This window comes from Poromitra crassiceps (genome assembly GCF_964638095.1).
Source record: "Poromitra crassiceps genome assembly, chromosome: 12".
Classification (NCBI taxonomy): Eukaryota; Metazoa; Chordata; class Actinopteri; order Beryciformes; family Melamphaidae; genus Poromitra; species Poromitra crassiceps.
In genome coordinates this window covers 15,472,975-15,498,629 of record NC_139632.1, presented here as the reverse complement: position 1 = coordinate 15,498,629, position 25,655 = coordinate 15,472,975, and the positions used below count along the sequence as shown (strand labels likewise).

General features: G+C 43.0%; 2 protein-coding genes across 2 annotated transcripts; both read left to right on the top strand.

The window, feature by feature from the left end:
- Positions 1 to 8,603: 8,603 nt before the first annotated feature.
- On the top strand, positions 8,604 to 14,586 carry rx1 (retinal homeobox gene 1; the record flags this gene model as incomplete). Its single annotated transcript, XM_083647564.1, has 3 exons — positions 8,604 to 8,898; positions 12,692 to 12,945; positions 14,095 to 14,586. The coding sequence occupies 3 exons, from the start codon at positions 8,604 to 8,606 to the stop codon at positions 14,584 to 14,586; spliced, it is 1,041 nt and encodes a 346-aa protein (XP_083503690.1).
- A 5,085-nt stretch (positions 14,587 to 19,671) lies between these two features.
- On the top strand, positions 19,672 to 24,069 carry LOC310786046 (complement C1q tumor necrosis factor-related protein 7-like; the record flags this gene model as incomplete). Its single annotated transcript, XM_083647230.1, has 3 exons — positions 19,672 to 19,680; positions 22,294 to 22,348; positions 23,441 to 24,069. The coding sequence occupies 3 exons, from the start codon at positions 19,672 to 19,674 to the stop codon at positions 24,067 to 24,069; spliced, it is 693 nt and encodes a 230-aa protein (XP_083503356.1).
- Between the last annotated feature and the right edge of the window lie 1,586 nt (positions 24,070 to 25,655).

Sequence of the window (25,655 nt, the reverse complement as noted above, 5' to 3'; positions counted from 1 at the left end):
TTGAAAAGGCCACCACAAAACGGTACAACAGAATTAGAGAGGACATACCTATATATATATTTAATATACATATTTAATATGTTTATCAACTCAACCTAGATTAGCGAGGGCTTCTTTTTCGCATTGTTGTCACGTTACAAGATCAAATTACAGGCAGTATAGGATGAGCGGCAATTTTCGGAGAGGGGATTTACAAAGGAATCAGATGTAAACATTTCTGACATATTAAAAGATTTGCTGTCTTTGTTGGGGATGATGTTACAGATTTATTGAGTGAAGGCGTTTGTTTTCTAGGGGAAAGACTAGGGTTTCCCTTGTTATATCTTGGCCTGCGCGTGCGTTATTGTTATTGTAGCAACAGGCATGTCAGGATGAAGCATTTGCCCACTTTCCCATATGTGAATGTGTGATCTCTCCCTTTTCTCAGAAGTTGTAATACGCTTTGGTTTGCTTTCAACTGACACTTCGATGAGGGCTAATCTCCTAAGGTTGTGGCATGGATTGACTCAACTGTTGCTTTCAGCTGCTCTTTGAAATTGAGGTTAATGACAACGTACAGTATAGGGCGTATTTATACCTTTGCATCGTTAAATCTGACTTTACACGTATTGAGCTGGCATGTTAGCACAATGCCTTTAACAACACCAACAATATTGTAAGAGCTTTTCACAGTGCTTGTTCCAGTCCAAATTGAACTGGAATGTGCTGTACCTGCCTGGTAGGTTCCGATCCTGAACCTTCACCTGTACCAGTGGTCTAAGCCACTGGTAAATAAGATGAAGTGTGCTAAGATAGTCTAGAACAGTGATACTCAACCCGAGGCTCTAGAGCCTTTATGGGTGGTTGTGGCTCTTTTAAGTCCTACTTAAAAAATAAAAAAATAAATAAAAACAACAGCAAAACTGTCATCAGAATTAATCTCAGGTGTCGCGCTCTGTTTGCAGGTACGTGAGACAAGTGCAAACTCCATCACATTGGGAAAACTAGCTTAGCATGAACCTAAAATGGCTGAAGAGGAATATCAAACATTTAAAGCGGACTGAGAACTTGAGTTTTTCTTCGTGTCCATGGGTTCTGGAAGATGCATCTCTCTGCTTTGTGATGTCATTTCACAATTCAAAAGATCCAATTTGCAACAACATCACAAAATAAAGCAGGTCCAGTGCCGACTTTCCGAAAGGTGGAGTGCTGAAGAGCTGGCGAGACTCAAACTGAACCAAACTGGATTCAGAGAGGAAAGGGATGTTTTAGGGAAAAGTTAAATTGTGGCTCTTGCAAAAGTATTTTTTGTCAATGTGGCTCCTGAGTAGGGCAAGGTTGAGTACCACTGGTCTAGAGACTCCAGACTAGGTTAATGCACTTCATCGAGAACCCTGTGCCCCAGGTTAAGCGAAAGGCAGCAGCGGTCCCTTGCTTTCTGAGCCAATATTAGACATAAGGTGCTCTTCCTTCCTAGAATATGTGAGCTAAGCAGCTGTTGGTTCCCACAGAGCAGCTTTCCTCTGCTTCAGCAGCTCCCCGTTAATCAGATCAATGACCAGGCTCTTCAGTGGGCTCTTAAAACTGATAGGAACCTAAAATGCCAAGTACTCTTGCTCTGTTGAAAGGAGGCCATCATAAACTGTTGTTAAACTGTTAGGCAAACTGCCAACATTAGGTCAGTTCTTATTGCTTAGTAGATTTGCTTAGCTCTTTTTATTATAATTATGATATAATAGTATACTTTTCAGCTCTGTGTACACTGTTAATATTATATATTAAAATGCACCCAATGAAAGCCTACATGTTTGTGCATGTTGCACAGCTACGCTCCCAGCTAGTGTTTTTGGGATGTAAAAACATGTATTGAAAACTTCAACCCACACCTGAACTCACAGAGATGATCCATTTGATATGCTTAGCTCTCATAATGTTTTGTGCTCTGTTTCTGCAATTGGAAGTAAGAGATTGACATCAGTTGTATTTTATTTGTTTTATTTTTTATTATCTAACTAAATGTAAACACACACACACACACACACACACACACACACACAGGACATTATGTAGGGCAACATCATCGAACACGACATCAAGAAATCACCCAGCGCCATCCTGCAGAAGATTCATGGTCTCCCTCCACAATTATAATCAATGCATACAATAAACAAAGCAAACAAATGTTTGACACATCAAAATAACACATTCAATCTTTAGCATGAAATCTGTAAAGAGTTTGGGCTACCAAACCATGCTCAAAAATGCGAAGCACTTAGAAAATACAGATGCAGACTGTCCAGACTTGTTATAACCTAAAATATTTTAGCACCTAATATGCATAATCCATTATTAAAATAATATATTTATAATGATGATTGACTAAGGACTCTCTATTATCACACATGACACTTAAACTAATTTACAATAATCATTACATTTGAATTGCAATAGAAATATATGAGATTTTAGTGTTTTTCTATGCCTGACCTATTCATCTTGTCACTCATAGACAGTCCTTATTATCCAAGAGTGTAAATGAATGCAACATCTTTCTACACCCTACTACTCCACTTCTACTGTGCCAAGATGCTGGCAGTTGCTGGCAAGCAGTTGACTCGTACCAACTCTCTCTTTCACTTATCTGAAACACTGCCACCTACTGCTTTCAATAAGCACATTTTGTCAACAAAATCTGCCCCCTACAGTATTATCAGTTTAACCTGTCAGTAGGTAGACTGGTGTGAAGATAAACTTAATTGGATCGTAAACTGGCTCAGAGAGTAATACTCTGCTGAAAATAGAGGCCAAGGACTTGTGCACACCAGCTGGGCCTCAGTGAATGTTGTTTAGAGTCACAGATAATGTTGTTTAGAGTCACAGATAATGTTGTTGGGGCTCTGGCAAAGAATAATGCTATAATAGTACTTCTGCTTGCCAACATGCTATGAAACAATCCTCTATCTGGCCTCAGTTGACTGACATCACTCTCATTATTGGCTTGTACTGTAATTGAGCAGCAGCCGCTATCAGACTTCCATAATCCAGTTTTACAAGAGATCAAATGGATGCTGCTGTTTTGAAACAATCTAAGCTGCGCTGAATTTTGGCAAGCTCTGCCTATGAGTGAATGCTTTCAAAGTAAGGTGGTATTTTTAGTCAAAAGGAGCATGCCCTAAGAACTGTAAAAAGTCTGTTTATTAGCTGAGAACATAATGTGCAATTTAATTAAGTATCTAAGTATATACATGTACACTTACATGCATCATCATATAAAAGGGAGGAGGTGAGCTCTGTTTGTCTGTTTACATTTTTGTCCCACTGATGTCACAATGTCTATGACATCATCAGTGACATCATTATTGACCAAAATCATCTTATGACATCAATGATGATGTCAAAGGGAGCAATTGTGATGTCACTGATGATATCGACATATACATTGTGACATCATCACTGATGATGTCATAGACATAGTCATCATCAGTGATGTCACAATTGCACCAGTGTAACCAAAAACCACAATTGCAATAGTTACATCACTGATGATGTCATAGACGATGATGTCCATGAAGATGTCACAATGTCTATGACATCACAATTGCTCGAGTGCCACTCAGCAGCCGAGCTGCGGGCGAGGAAATGAGCACACGTAGCGCGCGAGATGCCTAGTATACTACATAGTATATACAGTACATCCTGCTATAGAAGGAAACTGGCCTCTCAAACTCTTGCACAAGATCGTTGAGGATGTCCATGTACTTGGGTACATTCTCTTCCATCAAGCCTACCTCCCCAAACTGGGTAAATGGGTCAAATTTCCTGAATGTGGAGACAAGAGAAAAAGACAACAGTGTAAGAATTTTGACATAATCACAATCAAACAATTAATAAGTCAAGCTAATTAATACTATCCGCTATTTCAACAAATTTAAACTAATCTGGTTGTTGTACAGTGAGTGGTATCCGAGTTGATATGACAATTGTTGAAAGCCAGACAACAAATTTAGTTAACACGGCTTCATAATGGTAAAATAGTTAGATTTTTGTGTGGGGTAAACAGCCAGACTTATCAAGGGGGTCTCTAATGAAAGGGCAAATTTGAATCCATGTAGGAGAGTGCCCTGTGTGTGTGTGTGTGTGTGTGTGTGTGTGTGTGTGTGTGTGTGTGTGTGTGTGTGCGCGTGTGCGTGCGTGCGCAAGAGAGAGAGAATCACATGAATTCCCCTTCCTCTTCTCACAGCACCTCACTCTTCTCTCCTCCTTACATTCCCTCTCTCCTCTCCTCCCTCCTTCCCTCTCTCTCCACATCTCCCTCAGTAAGCTGACACAGCGCATTTACACGTTAGCTGCTTTTGTCTCTAATAGGATCAGGGGGACTTACATTGTCATCTGATCAAACTAAGCAGCTTGATAACGACACTGTTCCTTCTTCACCAATCTATGCTCAATTAGGATAATGGGGAAACAAGAGTAGAAGGGCGACAAATTAACAAAATCATGAGAGGATAAATGCGCACCTTACACTATCATCATTACCCCTATAAGCTTGTTGGATGAACAAAGGTTGAGGGGAAACATACATCTCTTGTGCTTTGTTCTGGTTTCCTGTCCTTCACATTTGGATGGTTGTTCACAGTGCTATGTCCTCTGCTTGAAGGAGAGACATTTGGAGATGTGTTTATATGTACAGTATGAGTGTGGTTTAGCATTAGCCTGCTAGCTTGTGGGGAGATAATGCTGCTGTGTGATGAGGACCTTTGCCTCTGGAGCCACACATGCCTCCTGTGATCCTGATCCTGTGATCCTGAGCTTGACCTTAAACTGTGCAACACCCCCCCCCTCTCCCCCCTATCTGCCTCTCAGTCTTTTCCTCTGTCTGGAGAAGGTTAATGAATTGTCTGCTGACAGAAGATATCTGTCATATGGCCAATTGGCCGTGGTACCTTGTTTACTTGCTTTTAGCAGGTGGTTAACAAGTTATGTGTTGTTGGTTTTCATAGCATTCTCATGTCCTCTACCTGACACCTTGCATACCTGACTGTGAGTGAGGCGGCCTACAATTGAATACAGGAGCATCCAACGCCTGCACTGTCACTGAACTGGCTAACCTAACCCAGTTGTAAGTCTTGCCTGCAAGCACATCTTGTCTCTCTCACCATAAAGCTAGCAGCACGACCCGGCTCGCCCACACCTGAGTCACTATCAAGTAGCAACCACTTTCCATTAGGGATGGTTGGTGTCACTCCTCTAAGGGAATCCACTGCAATCTATAGGAACAGTGCGAAATTGATTTTTCACCCATTTTTGGCCAATTTCCCCCCCTGCTGCTCCGATCTGGGGAGAGCCGTAGACTAGCACCATGCCTCCTCCGACACATGCACAGTTGCCAGCCGCTTCTTTTCACCTGACAGCGGGGAGCTTCACCGGCAGGATGTAGCACGTGGGAGGATCACGCTATTCCCACCAGTTCCCTTCCGCCCCGAACAGCCACCCCGACCGACCAGAGGAGGCGCTAGTGCAGCGACCAGGACACATACCCCCAATCCGGCTTCCCACCCGCAGACACAGCCAATCGTTCCTGTAACACGGGGGCGCAAACCTGCGACCCTCGTGTTGGTAGGCAGGGAATCTGCCGCTACACTACCCAGACTTTTTTTTTTTTTTTTTATAAATACTGAAGAAATGTTACACTTAATGCTGGGTGCCACTAACAACAATAATTGCATCAGGCCCCACAAACTGGAGATGACTTTATCTCTATACCTTCATGTAAGGCCATGTACTTTAAACTGAAACTTACTTGCAGTTCTCAGTGGAAAAAAGTTCAACTGAATTTATCTCTCGCCTTTGCCCCCCTCAGCAGTCTCAGCTTTCCCTATTTTGTTACCTGCTTTCTTCTCTCCCAGCACCAAAACTGAATAAATCTTTCTCCTGCTTTATTTTTAGATTTGTTTGAGGTCACTGGAAATCTCTTTAGCGTCATCAGAGGCATGCCTGATCTGTGTGACATTTACCTCACTAAGCCAGAGTCCAGGGTCAACCACCTCATACTCCACAGCCTCCATTGACTCAAAGCAGCCAACAGACACTTTTGTGTCCAACATGCAAGAAACAACCACCAACTTTTCAGCGTCACAAACTGATGGCAACCTGGTGGCAATGTGACAATTATATTTCTGTTCTATTCATGATAACCTTTTTCTTCCAATCAGCATCAAGAAGTACTGTACAGCCTGCAATGATCATACCACGATGTCGTCAAAATTAATTCACAGTAGCTTGTTCTCTACTATTCCTCCTTTGTTAGTCATTTACAGAGTATCACCTCTCCTCTTTGAAGTAAGGTCTTAAAGAAATACATGGCCATTGTGTATTTTAGTGTGTTCACCAGCCACCTGTCTCATCATGGAGACATGTCTCTTTTCTAGCACTTTAAATAAATGACAAATAGCTCGTTAACATTGTGAGCATTCCTCACTGAATGCATCTATCAGCCTGATATGGGCTTCTTGTAAAAAAGAAATCAATTTTTTTTTAATTTAAAGACATTGAACATTGGAATAAAATATCAGTAAATATTATTGGTATGGGTATCTGCCTAAAAAAAACCTCAAAACTTTGAAGTAAGTCAATTTAAACCCATTCATACGGAGCAGAAAGCTACCTCACATTAATAGTGTATCTCATAAAATCAATCATTTTATGAAATTTGAGAAAAACAATATCCCTTACTAACATCAAATTCTTGTGTTGTTATTAACACTGCAATACTCAGATTTCACACAATATGACTTAGCAATTCTATTTACAGATTTTGTACAAGAGATACAATACCTCATTGTTTTTGGTCGGATGTCACTTTGAATGTAAATCACCAGACCTATTTTCTTTTACATTTAAGCCTCATAAATTGCACCTCTGTGTATGTGTAATAAGTCTTACAATAAATTCAGGGTGTTATATTAAGAGAGTCTGTCTTCAGCATTAGGTGTTAACTTGTGTTATCTCAAAGTTTATTTTTTTCATGTAGTTCCACATAGGACTAATAGGGGGTTTTGGGGGGGAGGGACTAGTGAAAACTTTCAGTGGGTCTTTTGTCTTTAAAACAATACATTTATGAAAGAAAGTCCTGTCCGGGCTTCATTAGCCTGGGCCTCCTCCTGTGGGGGTGAATGGGAATGACATTTAAAACAATTACTTCACCAGAAAACAACTGCCAATCATTCTTAAAGGGGAAGGATTCCAATTAATAACCTTCTCCTAATCCCCTCCTTTTACCTCCACCCCCAACTCCCCCCTTCCTCCTGAGCCTCATCCACCTCTCCCTCTCTCTCCCTCTCTCTCTCTCTCTCCTCTGTGCACTGGAGTGGCGTATGAAAACAGTTGTTGAAAACGTGCCTGTGTTTGGTTTCTTTATTTGCGTACACTCCATTGAGGTATCTCTGCGAGGACTGATTGTCACACACACACACGTTATTTAGAGAGATGCAAGGTAAGCAGAGCCGGGCGGAGTGTGTGTGAGCGCTGCACATAGCGGATCTGGGTGGGCGAGCGAGTTGCTCTTCCTCAGGAGTTGGAGAGCGAGCTGTTGAGAGCAACAGGTGGAAGCCTGGCATCAGCAACTCCAACAGTTCAACATATATTCACTTCAAAGAGGTAGGCTCTCTTTTTTTGCTATCATACTTTTTATTAATAACATTGATGAGATAAGTTACCTTGTCACTGAAATTGTAGAGGTGTGGATTTTGTTTTGATTGCTTTGCAGAATCTGTTGTTGCATTTTTGCACAAAGTCATTCCCATTTGGATAATATTTTAGAATTTTACTTTCATTCATCAAAACAATGCTCTCGTCTTCAAGAAAGTCCAAAACGCTTCACTTATTTTTGCAGATGTATCTGTATCTGTTTTGTCAATAATTAGTCATCCCACTGTTGGTTACATCATAATGTAAGATTTTATAAAATACTTTGATTTACCCAAAAAAGTTATAAATATTTGTTACAGTTACTTGTTCTATTTGACATGGTGTTGAGATGACTCATTTCAAATGAGTTTATGCAATATAATAAGGAGCTACACCAACAATCTGGTTTTACATAATGAAATGACCAATTATGTCTTACTGTTATGTGTAATATGGATGGTTTCATCTTGACAACAAAAACATTCAAAATGTCCCCCAGCTTACTTCCTGTTCCAGTGTTTGCTAGTACAATAACTGACAGGACATAAGCTAGGTTCCAAAACTTTTCCCTAGCAACACAATTCTGTGAAAACCATTTATAGCCATCGAAGATAGATTTATTTTGATTCATATTTAAACTGCAGAAATTGATTGTGAATTCTTAATTGTGTAGTTGTTACAAAATTATGATGAAAGCTGTAAGCCTATCAGTGTTCACTCTTCATAAAAAAAAGTGACTCAAAAGTTGATTGATTAAGATGGAATACACTCTTGTAGCTTTACTGCTGTTTCTATCACACACTGTGTATAAAGCTTTCAGAGGAAAGAGACGTCATCCGAGACAAGCAGATGATCTCTGACCTCCTCCTGTACTCTTTGTCCGCCACTGAAACATCTTTTCTCCGCCTGCAGACCCGGCGGAGTGCCCAGACGTTCGGATGCATTTATCACTGGATACCATGAGCATGGTGGACGACAGCTGCCTCTCACCCAGCAACTTCCACGAAATGGGGAAAGGCGCGGCAGGGGGCCGCGTCCACAGCATTGATGTCATCCTGGGCTTCAGTAAAGACCAGGACCCCTTGCTCAGTCTGCCGGGGGCCCCGGGGCCGCACAAAGTGGGTGTCGAGGGCCTGGGAGAGCCTGGGAAGCAGCAGGAGACCTCATCACACCCTTCCTATGGCGGCCACCTCTCCTCCCTGAGAGACAGCGGCACCGAGCAGCAGTACCATGGTAAGACATGCACCTGGCTGCTGATGGTGGAGATGCTGGTTGCTCCCAACTCTTAACACATAATAGTTTGTAGTAGTAGTAAAATAGTTTATTTTCGCACCGCCAGGTATTTGTTATTAAAGTTTTGGGGACCAAGTTCCTGGGTTGGTACTGATCACTGATCAGTTGTTTGTTTCAAAGTTTGAGTTTGTAACCCAGGGTGGGTTTTGTGAATTATGAGATTTCTACATATTTATGAGTCTTAGGTTTTGCCTTTCAGATCATAACGTGTGAGATGATCAAGGGATATTGATTGTAGATGAGCACGTCTGTTCTTGAAAAGATTATAAAAGCTCTGGGTTCAGTGTTTTAGACATTTGAATTAGATGAGATATGACTGATTTTGGTGCAGTGAAGTCAGAATGTTGATCCCTCTGAGACAATCTCAAACAAAATAAACATTAATATTTTATCTATTGACCATAAAGTTATCTGGCCACCAATACTGATTCAAGCTGTCAATTTTCAGGCAAAAATCTGGTGATAACCATAATAGCACACAGCACAACTGGTAATTTAGCCAAGGTCAGTTAACAGCAAAACCCAGAAGCACAAAAATATAATGAAGCATATCAAACATAGTTTTAACTATACATTTATAATGATTCAATATAATGTTATGGATGACATTGATTATATTTACGAGTTACCAAGCCCAGACTGTGTAAACCTTCTTCATCTTTAAGTAACTAACTTTAATGAAGGTACTGAAGCATTTCAGGGTGATAACCAGGGTAGACAGATTAGATCTGTATATTACTGAACTTCAGATATTAACCTTTGTTACACACAGGTTTAAAAATCGCAATGGCCATGAAAAAATGCAATTAACATAAAGAAAATCATTCTAACACTAATTAATTATTTATTGTTGACAAAGTAATAGACAGTGTCAGTATCAGCCCTATTTACGTATTTGCTTCATGACTGCCAATGGCCTATACAATGCACTTGTCACATTTCTTACTTGAACTAGTACAGTCTTATTTGAACCCGAGTTTGAGAGATTGAGGGAGCCAGTAATTAGGAGGTTGACTATTTGAATTAGACAATCTCACTTGTATTGGATATTATTATATATAATATATTCTGTGTTGGTGTTGACTGCAGCCTAATCACAGCATTGCTGTGTACAGTATACTGGTTGATGTCAAACCAGTCACTGGCAGGTACCAAAGACTCCAAATCAGTGTGTTAAATCAGTGTTGCTGTGTAAAGCCTTCTGCATTATAGGCCTAACTGTGAACTGTGTAGACTGAGAGATAAATCACAGGACAAGATGGTGCAGGGGCTTTAGCTCCCCAATCCCATCCCTTTGTGGAATTCCCCTAATCTTCTCTTCTGTGCAGCGTTAATAATAACACTCTGGTGTTATTATTGTTATCATTCTGTCTCAGAATCAAATGTATCAGGTTAGATCTGAAGCTATGTTCACATACAGAATCTGGCAGGTGGTTTGGTGGTTTTGTGGCAGGAACAAAGATCGTACCCCCATGAATTTGAGCTGGACATCCTGTATCGAGGTTTTTCTTGTCCAACTACGTATACATAAACATGAATGACATCACTCTTTTGTATGCGCTGTAGTTGTCTCGTTAAGTCAGAGACTGTTCTCCCTGAAGATGCACTTTTCTGCGCATGGTGTCACTCGTCCCCCCCCCCCTCGCTCTGTGTATTGAGGTGTTGTGCTGGCCGGTAAGCAGTGGGCAGCCTTCAGACCGGTGGCTGTGATGGCTGACAGGCAGGAGAGCTGGTCACTGAACCAGGTCTGACCTTTGCCATTGTCACAGCCTAGGCTTTGTCATAGTAGCTTAATGAGAAGTGGATAAACGGACGCCAAAATCCTGCTTCACCCCAGCCTCTGCTCCGGTCTGGAAAGAGCAACAGGCACCCTCCTTCCCCATCAACACACTCGGACACATTCACATTGAAATGTGCTGACACTTCTTCCACTGAAGCAATGAGGGAATGTGAAGTTTCAACAAAAGTGGAATATTGTCAGACCCCCCCCCCCCCCCCCACCCCAGAGAGTTGATGGACACTCTGTATCAGCTACAAATGGCGGAGACGTTTATTCATACAGATATTTATCTTGAGGTGCCTTTTTATCCCATAGGGACTCATCCACATGGTTGGCTGAAATGGATAACAAAATAAGTGTATTGAATAATAATGTATCCTTGCCAGACCTGAGCCAAATGTTCAAATACCTTCCATGGTTACTTTGATGCTACTTGGGTGCCAAATTGGCAATTTGCCATGCAGGACAATACACTGAGCATTACAAATTTCATACAGGGTAACAAAATCTGTACTTGCAGCGTAAATACAAGGTAACAAAATATGTACTTACAAGTAGTAAGTATAGGGTACAAGATTTGACTTTACCGAGCTCCTGTAGTTACACTGTAGTTACTATGTAACTACGAGGGAATTAACACTGCTTTAGAATACAGCCTGCACCCCTGTAGTTACCATGTAGTTACTATGTAACTAGGGGGGATTAAGACTGCTTTAGAATACAGCCTGCACCCCTGTAGTTACCATGTAGTTACTATGTAACTAGGGGAAGGGGATTAACTGCTTTAGAATACAGCCTGTGCCTCTGTAGTTACCATGTAGTTATTATGTTAAGATGAAGATGTTAAGATGTATTTTGTTGTTTTTGTGTGTGTGTGTGTGTGTGTGTGTGTGTGTGTGTGTGTGTGTGTGTGTGTGTGTGTGTGTGTGTGTGTGTGTGCTTTGTATTCTAAAGCGTTACCCAAATTTCTATCACGGGCAAAGTATTTTAAAGTCAATTCAATTTACTTTCTGTGACTGACAGCTTATCTGACGCACGCAGAATTGTGTTTGACCCAGGTCTGATAGCAGACATAAACTCTGCTCTAACAGATGCTTAAAGTGGGCGACTGATCTGATCATCTTTGTACTTTGTTTAATTCAATTACCTGCTGCTTAGTCTAAGACCGCTCACCCGACGCTGACAGCATTAACGACTTGAATTCTCCTCGTGCTGTAGGTGATATAGACAAGATGAGCTTTTTACACCAGGTAGGAAGACAAGGAAGGCTATAGGGGGAATTAAATAACTCCATCTGTTCTCCTTCAGGGGTTATGAGGAGGGAAAGCTGCAGTGAAAGCCTGTTAGGGGGTTGGTGCTAAATGTTCACAGGTTCACACGCATGAAGTTTGGATGCATTTTGGATATAACATAGTACTGTGGCTACAGCATTAAACATTAGTATACTGTAGTGTAGGCATTAAATAAGAGTCTTTTTTTCAGTCCAAATAGATGATACAATGACAAAACACGTCATTTACTGTTCGACCTGTAAACAAGTGAGACCTCTTTGTCTTCAGATTTCAGTTTGAGCACAGTTTACCTTTGGAGAAGGTAAAGAATGGAAACAACTCCAAATCCAATTAGGAGTGTTTTTGAGTTGGAGATTGAAGTTGAGGGGACGGCTTGCTTCACTGACCTACAGTAGCCTATTGTTGCAGGTGTCAAACTAATGTGTGCTCTACTGGAAAGTGGTCGCTCTTCTGTTCTGTTTGTGGGTCAATGTAAGGCTTCATTTCAACTATGATTTCGTCTGTTTTCCCCTTTTGTTTTTCTTCTAAACTTGACGATATGAAAGATTTTCCGCAGGCCGAGCCAAGCTATACAAAATGTACAGAGATATAACACTGAAAGAGCATGGGCATACAAAGAAAATTCACATTGCTGATCCATTTGCTCTCTTGTGCTGGACAGACACGGGCCTATTCACAGACAAGTGCGACGGGGAACTGAGCGAGCTGGGGAAGAGCGTCGAGAGTGATGAAGGCAAGTCTCCAGAGCCGTGCAAGGACGATCAGCCCAAGAAGAAACACAGGCGCAACCGCACCACCTTCACCACTTACCAGCTGCACGAGCTGGAGCGAGCCTTCGAGAAGTCCCACTACCCAGACGTGTACAGCCGCGAGGAGCTGGCCATGAAGGTGAACCTGCCTGAGGTCCGCGTTCAGGTGGGTTGAACCCCAGCGTCAGGAGGCACTTCATACATCTGTCTCATCAGGGAATTATGAAGCCTGTGGTTATAACAGTCCTCATCACAGAGATCCTCTGACATGAGAAATGTGTACCTTGAGCGAGATTTATTATTAATGAACGCAAAGATATCTTGTGGATTTACATAAGTTAGTTAGGGTCTTAAATGTCCATGTTTTGGTTTATTTCATTTCAGCTGTTCCTTATTCAATTTATAGCTGCAGTACAATAACTGCTGTGTGTCAAAGTCTGAGACTGTGAGCCCCCCCCCCCCATATCATGATTATGTTATTTGATGCCATTGCAACTCAACAATTGTGCCAAGATAGCCTGATATAGCTGTTTGACATACTTCAATCTACACCAGATACTGTAGATAGAAAAGGTCCATCTGAAGGCATATAGTTTCTGACTCTGGGTATGTGGGAAAAACAAAATCCCCAAATCTACTGTATCTCTGAACTATCTCTTTCACCAAATCACACACATTAGGCTATTCTGTGTGATCTCCTTTTGATAACTAATGTAATAACGAATGTAATATTTTTTCACTTCCATTCACTGAGCCTCCCCTGAAACTGCTTGGAGCCGCCCCTGGGGCGCCTCCCACTTTGAAAAACCCTGCTCTATCATGTGTGAGTGTGTGTGTGTGTGTGTGTGTGTGTGTGTGTGTGTGTGTGTGTGTGTGTGTGTGTGTGTGTGTGTGTGTGTGTGTGTGTGTGTGTGTGTGTGTGTGTGTGTGTGTGTGTGTGTGTGTGTGTGTGTGTGTGTGTGTGTGTGTGTGTGTGTGTTGAGGGGGGATATGGGGGCTGTCGTGCTGCAACAACTTCATGTGTGAAGTTCTTGAAAGGTAGTGCTTGCTGGTGGAAAATAGTCTCTTTGTTCATTAAATTAATTAATTTAATTAATTAAAATACAATTCTATTTTTGCTCCAATGATCAGGTGTTAATAAAAAAAAGAATAGCCTCAAATTACATAATGACAGTCTTTGTGTTATGATTTCAAAAAGCAGTCTTCAGACTGATGTGGGGGGAGCAAGTGGTAGAGTGAGATTCAAAAACCTAAGGGTATGTAGTGTAAAGTACTTTCCCCTCATATTCATGATAAACTTCATTTTGTTCTTCAGGTGTGGTTCCAGAACCGCAGAGCTAAATGGCGCCGCCAGGAGAAAATGGACGCCAGCACCATGAAGCTCCATGACTCTCCCATGCTGTCCTTCAACCGGCCGCCGCCTGTTCACACCAACATGGGATCAATGACCAACTCCCTTCCCCTGGACCCCTGGTTGACCTCTCCCCTGTCCAGTGCCACGCCGGTCCACAGCATCCCAGGCTTCATGGGCCCGGCTCAGGGCCTCCAGCCCAGCTACCCCGGCCACAACTTCCTCAACTCCTCTCCTCACCCTCCTCATCCTCATTCTCATTCTCATCCCCACCCTCATCCTTCCATGGGCCAGGGGATGCAGAGCATGGCTCCTCCCCCCTACCAGTGTCCGGCTCCCTTCCCCGATAAATACCCTCTGGAGGACGTGGACCAGCGCAGCTCCAGTATTGCTGTACTGAGGATGAAAGCCAAGGAACACATCCAGTCTATGGACAAGACCTGGCAACCTATGTGATGACAACCCTGGCAGTCCGTGAGATTGACACTGGGAAAGGGAGACGCTGAAGATGTGACTTTGGGTCCGCTCCGTTTGTCAGAGTGGCTGTCTGACATCATGAACAGTGTTGGAAAAGCAAAGATGGCAATGACATCTGTGACACATGAGCAAAGGACATGGACTCTGAACGATGATATGGGAGGAGTGAACTCTCCAGCCTTGTTAAATTGTTACAGACATCTGTCCTCCCTCTGATCACTAGATGTTTTAGTGTTGTCTTAGGTGCTATCAAAGCAAATTACTGGCTGTTGCTCTGATCACAACTTGCACTCCATGAGCTGCTATGACACAAACCATCTCTTCCTTTGAGGACCACTGATGAACGATCCCTGATCAATGAAACATGGGAGTCCTATCAAACTAAGATGACTTCAAATACATATTTTCCTTTCATTGAACATTTTCAGTTTTTTGCAAGCAAAGCTCCATCAATGTTCATAAACAGCCAACCACTGATTTTGGCCAACTTAGGTAATAATCACCCATCCCCCCCCCCCCCCACACACACACACACACACACACACACACACACACACACACACACACACACACACACACACACACACACACACACACACACACACACCTACTTCTTATTTGCAATTTAAACTAAGGAAATGTGAAGACCAGTGATGTCTATGGATCTATGGACAGCTTATGTCATTGGACGACTGTTCTTGAACACACAGTGGAAGTGTATTATGCTAATACAGGAATGTGTTTCGCCAAACTGGAACATCGCTGACATCGTTACAACATCGTTAGACAATACATTTCAATGTTCATTCATTCCCTTCCTCCCATTTTCCCCTGTGAGTTTGTGTTTTTACTAATTAATCCAATTGTCTCATTTTCATGGGTCAGCTGGTCAGTAGCTCAAAGTATTTGACCGTCCAGTCTCAATTTCATGTGAAAGCAACTTGTTAAATGTTGAAGGTATGAAGAGACATACCTCTGACTGTGACTGTAAACACAGACTCACTCATCTATTGGTTTATAATAGCTGTGTAATTGCTTTACGGTTAATGCCCTGCTTACAGTGCCCTATGCTCCAGTAAAGTAGCCACTCGCTGCCCTCTTCAGATGCTTGAGCCTTTAGCTTAGATAGCTTAGCCTGGCATGACTGGAGGAAGAGCACAGCTGAGGACCAGACATGTTACTGTTTAAATTGAACAGGAAATTGAGCACTGAGTATACAACTAATTATGGGGTTGGAAAATAATTACGGTTGCTCTCAAATGTTCCTTTAAAGGGTCATTCTACCATTTCAATGTGAACATCACAATTTGTCGGCTGGAGAAACACAAAAAGTACACTTGTATACACACACACACACACACACACACACACACACACACTCACATTTGTGCTGTTTGATTTCCCTTGCATGACAGCACTGCCAAGCTACTGGAAGTTATGCTCTCAATCCTGAAGACTGCTCATGAGAAGAGGCGTGCGTGTGTGTGTGTGTGTGTGTGTGTGTGTGTGTGTGTGTGTGTGTGTGTGTGTGTGTGTGTGTGTGTGTGTGTGTGTGTGTGTGTGCGTGCGCGCGCGTCTGTGTGTGTGTGTGTAGCCCAAATTAGTTTTGAGGGCACCAGCTGTAAAAATGCTTTTTTGGAAAGCGAGAACTGGAGTTACGATGGCACCTTCTTAGTGGACCAGGGCTGAATATACCAAAAACAAATAATGTGCAAAGATCTTTTCTGATACGGATGATCTTTGTGCTAAGATGCTTTAAGGCGACCAGTCCAGACGTCAACATTTTTCAAATGAGTTGCTAGTACTGAACAAGGGCACACTCTTTGTAATGAGCAGGCTTGAACAAGCAGAGATGTGCTCTTACTCACACATTAGTGGAGGCAAGGGGCAAAGTGAAGTAACCTGCTTTTTGCTTGAGTGGCTGTTGGAGGAGAAGACCTGTTGGCAGCTCGGTGTTGGGCGGCTGTGAGTACGTGCAGGGCAACAGAAAGAGCCCTGTGTGATGTGTCACCCCACATAGTTTCCTCTTTGTTCGGCACAATTGATCCAAGCGCATCCTCTTTGTCTGAAATGTAACGGGGGGGAAACGGTCACAGGCTGCACTAAATAGGCCCTTGTTGTAACCATTTTGTCATGGAAGCCCCCCCCCATTCTGTGTCAAAGGAAGAGAAACATGGGTTGTAGCTGCTATAGGTCATTAGCGACACAATATTAGCCATTTACCATCTGCTATGGAGCTCAATTATAATTCTCTTAAAAGCAGAAATGGACATTACATTCCTCTCGATTGTGAGTAATTAACGCAACCTTCAACATGTTCCATATGAGGAGCAGAATGGACATTTTGACAATTGGATCTACTGCATCTCACACAACTGACCATGTTCAGACAGAAGGAATATCGAGTAGCAACCCTGTTTGAGTTAAACCAGAAGGAGAAACAATCCTTCATCTAAAAGTGCAATTTCAGCATCCTTTTTTTATTTCATTTTTTTTATAAACGAGACACATTTTTCCCCATAACTGTCCATAGATATTAATTTCACTTGAATGAAAGTTAGCTTTTAGTCATGTGTCCACAACAACTACAGCTACAACAGCAATAAGTGGAACAACAATATTGAGTCCTTTTTGGGTTCAGTGTTCTATATCCTTCAGAGAGAGAGAAAAAACAGTTCTGCGTCTGCTGCTCATCGTCTGTCCTCGTAGTTTTTTGTTGGTTAGTGATGTTTATATTCCGTTAGAATCCAGGACCTCGCACCCTAGAAGGAAGGAGGATTACCATGCACAAAAACAACTTGTTTAGGATATTGTATAAATGTGATTTTGGACCAAGAATAAGCCAAAGGTTAGATAATGGACAAAAATGCACTAGATGTATGAGAGTTTTAGTTTTTTTTATGTGAAAATGTACAGGATATTTTTTCCTGTGTGGCTATTTTGTTTGTTACCCGTCCAATATTTTTTTTTATGTTGTGTTTTCTTTTCTTTTGATTTTGTCTGAAACATTAATGTCCATATTCTGGAAAAAAATGAATACCTACTGAAAATAAACAAAATATAGTTTGATAGAACATTCTTTCTCACTGCCTCGCTGATGATGTGTTGGCCTGTGCGCTCATACCCACACACCTTCTATTTGTGCCCTCATGAATCCAAAAAGTCATCCAGGGTTACTACAGTATAATCATGATCACCTGACATACATGGGCAGAGACCTTTTCCTTTCTTTTCCCCAGCATAGTGCCCCATCTCTCTCTCTCTGGCCCTTGGTATAAGCACTCTTTCTGTCTCCCCCCCCTCCCTTTCCTCTCCCCTGCTCCGTGGCCGGTGGCAGGGTGCCAGCCTGTTAGGAAGATGAGACTCCAATCAATCAGGGCCTCCCAGGGGGGGGCCTCAGACCGAAGGGCCCGGCGCCCTAATTGCCCCCGGGCAGGCAGGCAGGCTCGGCCCGCTGCAGCACATGTTCACAGAAGGTGCGGTGCCGCCGCGCTAGCTGGCCTCCTCAGCGTGTGAACCACTTTCCTGGACAGATGGAGGCCTGGACAGTGCCTGGACAGTGCAGCACTACTACCAGGGCCATATGGGCAGGGGGACAGGGAAATGCTATCGCTGTGTCTTTTCCCCCAAGTGGCGGAAGCTGAGCTACGAACAACACCATTTTGAATGATGTAAACTGGATCCATGCAGGAAAATGAAATAAAAACCACAATTTGAACTCAAATCTCACTAGAACAAACAAGCTGGGAAACCACAAATGGGGATCATTGACATTTGACTCTGTATGCGTAGAATGCAACAGAAGGGAGACTGACGGGTGTGACTGGAGAGTTTTGTAGAAGTTTGAAGAGCCACTCACTACTTATAGCCTTCATGTTGGTTTTTGTTTTGGGGATCCCGTCTCGCCAGTGTTGTCCCAGGGCCGAACAAACAACACTGTGTGGATGAAAGAGAGAGAGAGAGAGAGAGAGAGAGAGAGAGAGAGAGAGAGAGAGAGAGAGAGAAGTTTGGGACATGTTCTCTGGCTACAAGCTATGGGAGTACAACCAAAAAATGTTGACAGGGTGAAAGAAAGTAAGAAAGGATGAAAGGAGAGAGAGAGAGAGTGTGTGTGTGTGTGTGTGTGTGTGTGTGTGTGTGTGTGTGTGTGTGTGTGTGTGTGTGTGTGTGTGTGCGTGTGCGTGTGTGTGTGTGTGGAAGACAGAGTTGGAGAGAGATTAAGAAAGAGAAAAGTGGGAGGGAGAGAGACAGACAGAGTAAGAGTGGAAAGAGAGAGAGAAGGATGGAGAGAGAGAGAGAGAGGAGGGGCAGAGGGAGGGGATGGCTGCTCATCAGAGTTAATGATGTAGAAAATCCCCCAATTAGAGCGTTTTCCTGTGTTGCAGGATGAGTTCAGAGCGGGGTCCTCTGACAGCCCGGGGATTAAACGGCTGGACCGGGCCGGGCCGGGCCGGGCCGGGCCGGGCCTGAACAGACAGCTTGGCACAGCTCATCCAGGCCCGGGACGGGGTTCGAGCCACAGCCAGGGGCCGGGGTAGGCATGCGTTGAGCTGGAGTGAGTGGCACAAAGAAAAGCATGGGAAAAAGAGTTGCAGATCAACGGGGGGGGGGGGGGTGTTGGTGGGGAGTTATGCTCTGCTACATAATGCAAAATCTCCTCCATGTATTTGAATCTAAGCCAAACACGATTTGGGATATATGATCTTTCTCGTCTTGAACTGCCTGAACTTCTCTAGAAAGTGTTACCTAGAAATACTGAACATTTTGTGAGGTCCATTATCATCATCATTATTATTATAACTAAAAGGGACCAAGTGGGCTCTGCGCTTTTTGTCCCGGAAGTGATGTCACTCAACTGGAAGTGATGTCATTAGTGATGTCACTTGTGCAAATGTGTATTGTGACATCACTGATGTTGTCATAGGCATTGTGACATCATCAGTGATGTCATGAGAGCAGGTGAGCCCGCACAGCAGTCGAGCTGCAGGGCGGGCGAGGGAGCAAGTGAGCCCACACAGCGGTCGAGCTGCAGGGCGGGCGAGCCTAGGAATCGTAGCACGCGAGATGCCTAGTGTAAGAAATGTACAGGTACAAATGTAAAGATTGACTATACTGTGATTAGATCAACTGTCCATCAGTACTGGTATCTGAGGTTAACATTGTCTGAGCTCAGTGTTGCTGCACATTGACACTTTTCTTTGTCACAGAACCTTGCACTCTTCCAAAACATAACCTAATCTAATTTGGACATCTGGATTGATGAGAAAAGGGAGAGAGAAAAATCAATCTTGTCCACATGCTGCTTGTTGTCTAACAATGAATGAAAAGAAGGCTTGAATACTTGGACATCAGCTGAACAACACTCGGTCTACTCACACAGTAATCAAGAGATGACTTTTGAGATGCAATATTGACCAGCCAGGTAGGAACAAACAATAACAATGAAAAATCAATCAAATAAGTTGAACAATTCCGGCCAGCATACAGAATTGTATATTTTCTTGTGAGCAGTGAACTAAATCACTCATCTCCTCCTGACTTCTGACTATCAGCTTACTTATATATTTTCATAGATTCAAACTCAGACTCCTACATTTCTTTACAACAACATCATTTATAGTTCAAATATTCATACACACTCCACGGGCCAAGTGGTGGACAGATATCTTTACCCTGACCAAATTCCAACTACATGAAAAAAGCTGTCATATACATGTATATTGTTGTCTTAGACCCCAGGAAGACTAGCTGTCGTCTAGGCATCAGCTAATGGGGATAATTTTAATAAACAAATAAACAAACTAGGTTTTCTAACTGAGGTGAACTGAAATTACATCACTGTCTGAATTGCCAAATACAAAGACAACTGATGGACAGAGGACAACCCCTAACTCGCCACTACTGCATGGTCATTGTCTTCATTAACAACAATTAAGTTCCTTAATGACTAATTGATTAATTGTGCAAGCCATTATTTCGCTCCCGCACCCCAGCAGATCTGAGGGGGCCGCGGCTGGAGTTAACAGTCTTATTGGGAAGACGCGTTCCTTGCAAAGGGATAATAAGGGAAAATAGCGGAATTAATTGGGTTTGATTAAGAGAGCTTTTCAATGGGACACAGCTTTTTCGCATGACATAATTGGAGGTCACTGAAGGGGGGAGAGGGGGATTTGCTTGCTGGCGCCAGTGTTGTGTGGGTGTGAGAGAGAGACATAAGGAGAGAGAGAGGGAGACAGAAGGGGAGAGAGAGAGAGAGGGGGGGAGAGAGACAGAAGGGGAGAGAGAGAGAGAGAGAGAGAGTGTGTGTGTGTGTGTGTGTGTGTGTGTGTGTGTGTGTGTGTGTGTGTGTGTGTGTGTGTGTGTGTGTGTGTGTGTGTGTGTGTGTGTGTGTGTGTGTGTGTGTGTGTGTGTGTGTGTGTGAGAGAGAGAAGCTGCTCCTTCACACTTGTGGAGAAATATCTTGTGTGTCTGCTGTTGTAAATTTCTATAGGTTCATTCAGCAGAAAACACACAGTGAAGTTGGTGGGGGCCCTCTGTACGCTCAGTGTGTGATTATTATCACTACGCTATGCTCCTGTCACAAGCATTAATGGCACAGTGCTCAGTCTTTTGCTACACATGGTCATTAGCAAAACATTTTAAAGTGTCTGTTATTGCACTATAAAGGGTGGCGACTGAAGTGCTTGCAGCAGTGTTTTTGGACAAGCATGTAAGACATAAACGCACACAAACACATAAACATTTATTATAGACGTGGAGACACACACACACACACACGCACGCACGCGCACACGCACACGCACACGCACACGCACACGCACACACACACACACACACACACACACAGCCACAGATACAGACACACAGCCACACGTGTGTAATCCTGTTATAGTGCAATCTAGAATAGGGAGAAAGGCAAGCCTTCACTGAGTACATTACTTCAAAAAAATACATGTGAAATATCAGGAATCAACCCTGGCTTCACACCAGATTAGATTATCAAACAGTCCTTGTCACATCTGCACGTTCTGTGGCCTATTTTAATGTTGATTTGAGAAAATAATTTCCAAAAGGCCTAAAACTTCTCATAGACATGGTTCTCCTTCAATAATGATACTTTGTCCATCAATAAAGTGTCATCATGCTGCATGAATATTTAGTTTTGATAAATTCATTCTTTTGTTTTTCCTCTGATCAATAGCCTACAGTAAGTTGAGTTCATACTGAAGCACACTGCATGACAGAAAAGACGATGATCATGACTGTATCAGACTACAGACTGTATTATGGAAGAAGAATGGGTATTACTACATTTAGAAATATGTACCGTTGTTTCCACCGTTTCAAGACAGTCAGTAGTGTTCAAAAGGTGCTGGACCTATTTACCTCTGCCCTGCCTTGCTGTTGCTCTGGAAAATAGAGCTATTCCGCCATCTGTGTTTGACACTTGGCAATGACAGAATGAAAGAGCATTTTTCAAAATAAAGTTACGAAGTGCTTAGAAAATAAGAAGAAAATGTGCTACAAGTCTGACCCTTAATGGGAAATGTAATGCCTGAAAAGTTATAACCCATTTGAAAGTAAACTTTTTTAAAGGACAATCCCATTGGCCAAGGGCCAGCGTGCACTCCTTATAATAACCCGGGTTGAAGTAGTAGTAGTAGCCTACCACCTCCCCTTTATTAGGTCACGGATGGCAGAGATGGTAGAAAGGGTGAAAGAGGAGAAAAGGGGGATACAGGTATAATATAAAAATATATATATTCAACATAATTTTTTATGTCTCCAACTGCCACTACATTGAACAGTAGAATAGCTGTATACTGTATCTTGCAAAGAAAAATGTCCTTGTGTGACATAAGCTGAAGCTAGTAGAGAGGGGGGATGGATTAATGAGATGCATAGAGAAACACATTACCATTAATAGATTGTTTGTTAAATTAAGTGTCATCTTATTAAAGACACCCTATGTAAGACGTGTGTAAAATAGAGTTCCCTGGGGGCACAAATATGAATGACGAATCTAAATCAAAACCGACAGAAACTGCCTTCCATCTCTCACCCCCACCCAAATAGAGTTGAATCAGTGGTGATACCTAATGGTCGATAAGTTTATAATTTTCTATAACAATGCCAATGTTTATTCTTACTACACAGAGCTGAATACAGGGGACAACAAATCAAATGGGATATTAATATGATGTGTGTATGTTTTCAGTTTTCTCAAGCTTCCCATTAAGCACATTATGTAGATAGCCTATTGTCCACGGTTTGGTAGGCTACTGGTTCTTGTCCTCTTTGAGATACCTCAGAAGGTAAATATTTCACATGGTTGCCAAAAAGGTGCTGAAATATTTGGAATATTTTTGTGCAGCAGAAACATCTCACTGATATCATTCATGCCAACTGGTGTGTGAACCTAAATCCATCAGCGATAGATGTGTTTTCCATTATGTGTGGAAACAGACATTCAGACAATGCCTTTCTCTAAACATGCCATACTCAGAATAGCCCACACTTTAACACAAGCAGTGCTTGCACAAACATGCATTATTCACCCTGTTTCCTAGCTCCAGGGTACCTAATGGATGCAATTGATAATGGCTATAGTTTGGATGGAATAGGATCCCAGCCCACATGTCGCTGTCCAAAATGTCAAGATGGCTGTGCTCCAAAAATGACCTTATACATGATGTTTTTGGGTGTGGAGCTCTGTACCAGCTGAGTTCAGTATAGAAACCTTCTCACGCTGCAAATGTTTGACAAAGGAACAGATAATTATCTCTACCAATCAAGCATGTCTGCTGATTTGAACATCATGTTTCTGTTTCAGGCTTAAAGGGGAGGGTTGGCCCAACAGGTAAAATAGGAGAGCGAGGTGCCCGTGGCCCTGGAGGGAAACGAGGCCCTTCAGGAGAGGGTGGAGACATGGGCCCACCTGGTCCCCTGGGGAGCAATGGAGAGAAAGGGGACAAGGGCCAGCGTGGTCCACCCAGAACTGCAGGAGTCTGCAGATGTGGCAGCCTGGTGCCTAAATCAGCCTTCTCTGTGGGAATCACCAGCAGCTATCCTACAGAGAAGATGCCCATCAAGTTCAATAAAGTCCTATTCAATGAGGGTGGACATTACAACCCACAGACGGGCAAGTTCATCTGTGCATACCCAGGCATCTATTATTTCTCCTATGACATTACGCTGGCCAACAAACACCTGGCCATCGGGCTGGTGCAGAACGGCCAGTACCGCGTCAAAACCTTTGATGCCAACACAGGGAACCACGACGTGGCGTCTGGATCCACCATCATGTTCCTGAACCCTGAGGATGAGATGTGGCTGGAGATCTTCTTCAAAGACCAGAATGGTTTATTTGCTGACCCAGGCTGGGCTGACAGCCTGTTCTCTGGCTTCCTGCTCTACGCAGACACAAACTATCTTGACACACTTGCAGAGGACTATGCATAGCAGCACCTAGAAGAGAAATGTTAATTATAGTGTTTGATAATTTTACCACACTTACTGTATATGTTGAACTAGATTTTTATAGCAAATGTTTAGACTATGATTTGAAATATATTATTTTATTAACCTTAAATGAACCTCTTTGTGCTTCTTTTTCGTGTCTTACTGGTGTGTGTGTGTGTGTGGGGGGGGGGGGGGGGGGGGACTGGGGGGCATTTGTTGAGTTGTGTGTGTGTGTGTGTGTGTGTGTGTGTGTGTGTGTGTGTGTGTGTGGGGGGGGGGGGGGGGGGGGGGGGGGGGGGGCTAGTTCAGTCGTTGCCACGCTCTGTTTGAGGGTTAAACAAAGTGCTCCAGCCAAACAAAATGCTCTGCGAGCACCATTTGGAGGTCCTGTCTTGTTTGCTGCAGCCGGCCGGTCCCTGCACGACTACACAATACATTGTTGGCAGTTTTTGTTGGATCAACACTCCTCATTGATAAGTTCGCTTTTCAGACTCCGTAGTAGGCGGGTACATACCAACTACGTTAGTTGATTGAGCTCCGTTAAGCTAGCAGCAATAAGACTTCCTGTTCAGTGAGCTAGCAACAATATGACTTCCGTTTGCTTTCAAAGTAAAAGCAATGTAATGTATGTTTTTAAAATGCACTGAAAAAGTGTTAAGTTTGCACATTTAAACAATAAACTACGCATTTAAACGAAGTTATACAATACAAATTATGTTTCTGTATAGCAATAACTGTTTCAATAACATTGCGAATGTTCTTATCAGTATCTAAATGGATAAATGCTGTTTCACTGGATTGCATAGCCTTTACAAAATGGACACTGGACAGCCCTATGTCCAAGATGTGAGCACAAACCATATATCCATGCGCTCGGGGAGACCTCCTCTATGACATCCCACTCTCAGCTAAGGCCAGTAGGAGTAAGAAAAATATGGCGGCACGTTAAACCCACCCAAACGCACTGTCGTGACATTTCTGGACAGCCGTTCGACACTGGACACCAAGATGTCAGCACAACCCATATATGCCTGAGAGTGGGATGTCATAATGGAGGTCTCCCCCGAGCGCGTAGTCTCTTAGAACAGACGAGTTGGCTTCCGCAATTTTCAAATGCTTCCGCCATACCGTCTGTACTTCTGGGGGAGAATCATGCACCAACCGGAATGGGAAGCAGAAAGGCGGGTCTTCCGCTCATTAGTCCAATCAGAATCCAATATGCCGGCAGAAAGGCTGGTCTTCCGCTCATTAGTCCAATCAGAATCCAATATGCCGCATTCGCGTGTCGTGATTGGTCGGATTCCGTAGAACTTACTTCCAGTCTGAAGGTTTTTTCCCCAACTTCCTTGTGCATGTTCTGGGGGTGTAACGTACAGACTGTATATAGCTGCATTCGCCGGATGTAGATGAGACAGTCTGTTTTAAGAGACTACCGAGCGCGTGCATATATGGTTTGTGCTGACATCTTGGACACGGGGGTGTCCACTGTCCAGTAGCTGTCCAGAAATGTCACCATTAGTGCCTTTGGGTGCGTTTGACGGGCAGCCATTTTTTTTTTACTCCTACTGGCCTTAGCTGAGAGTGGG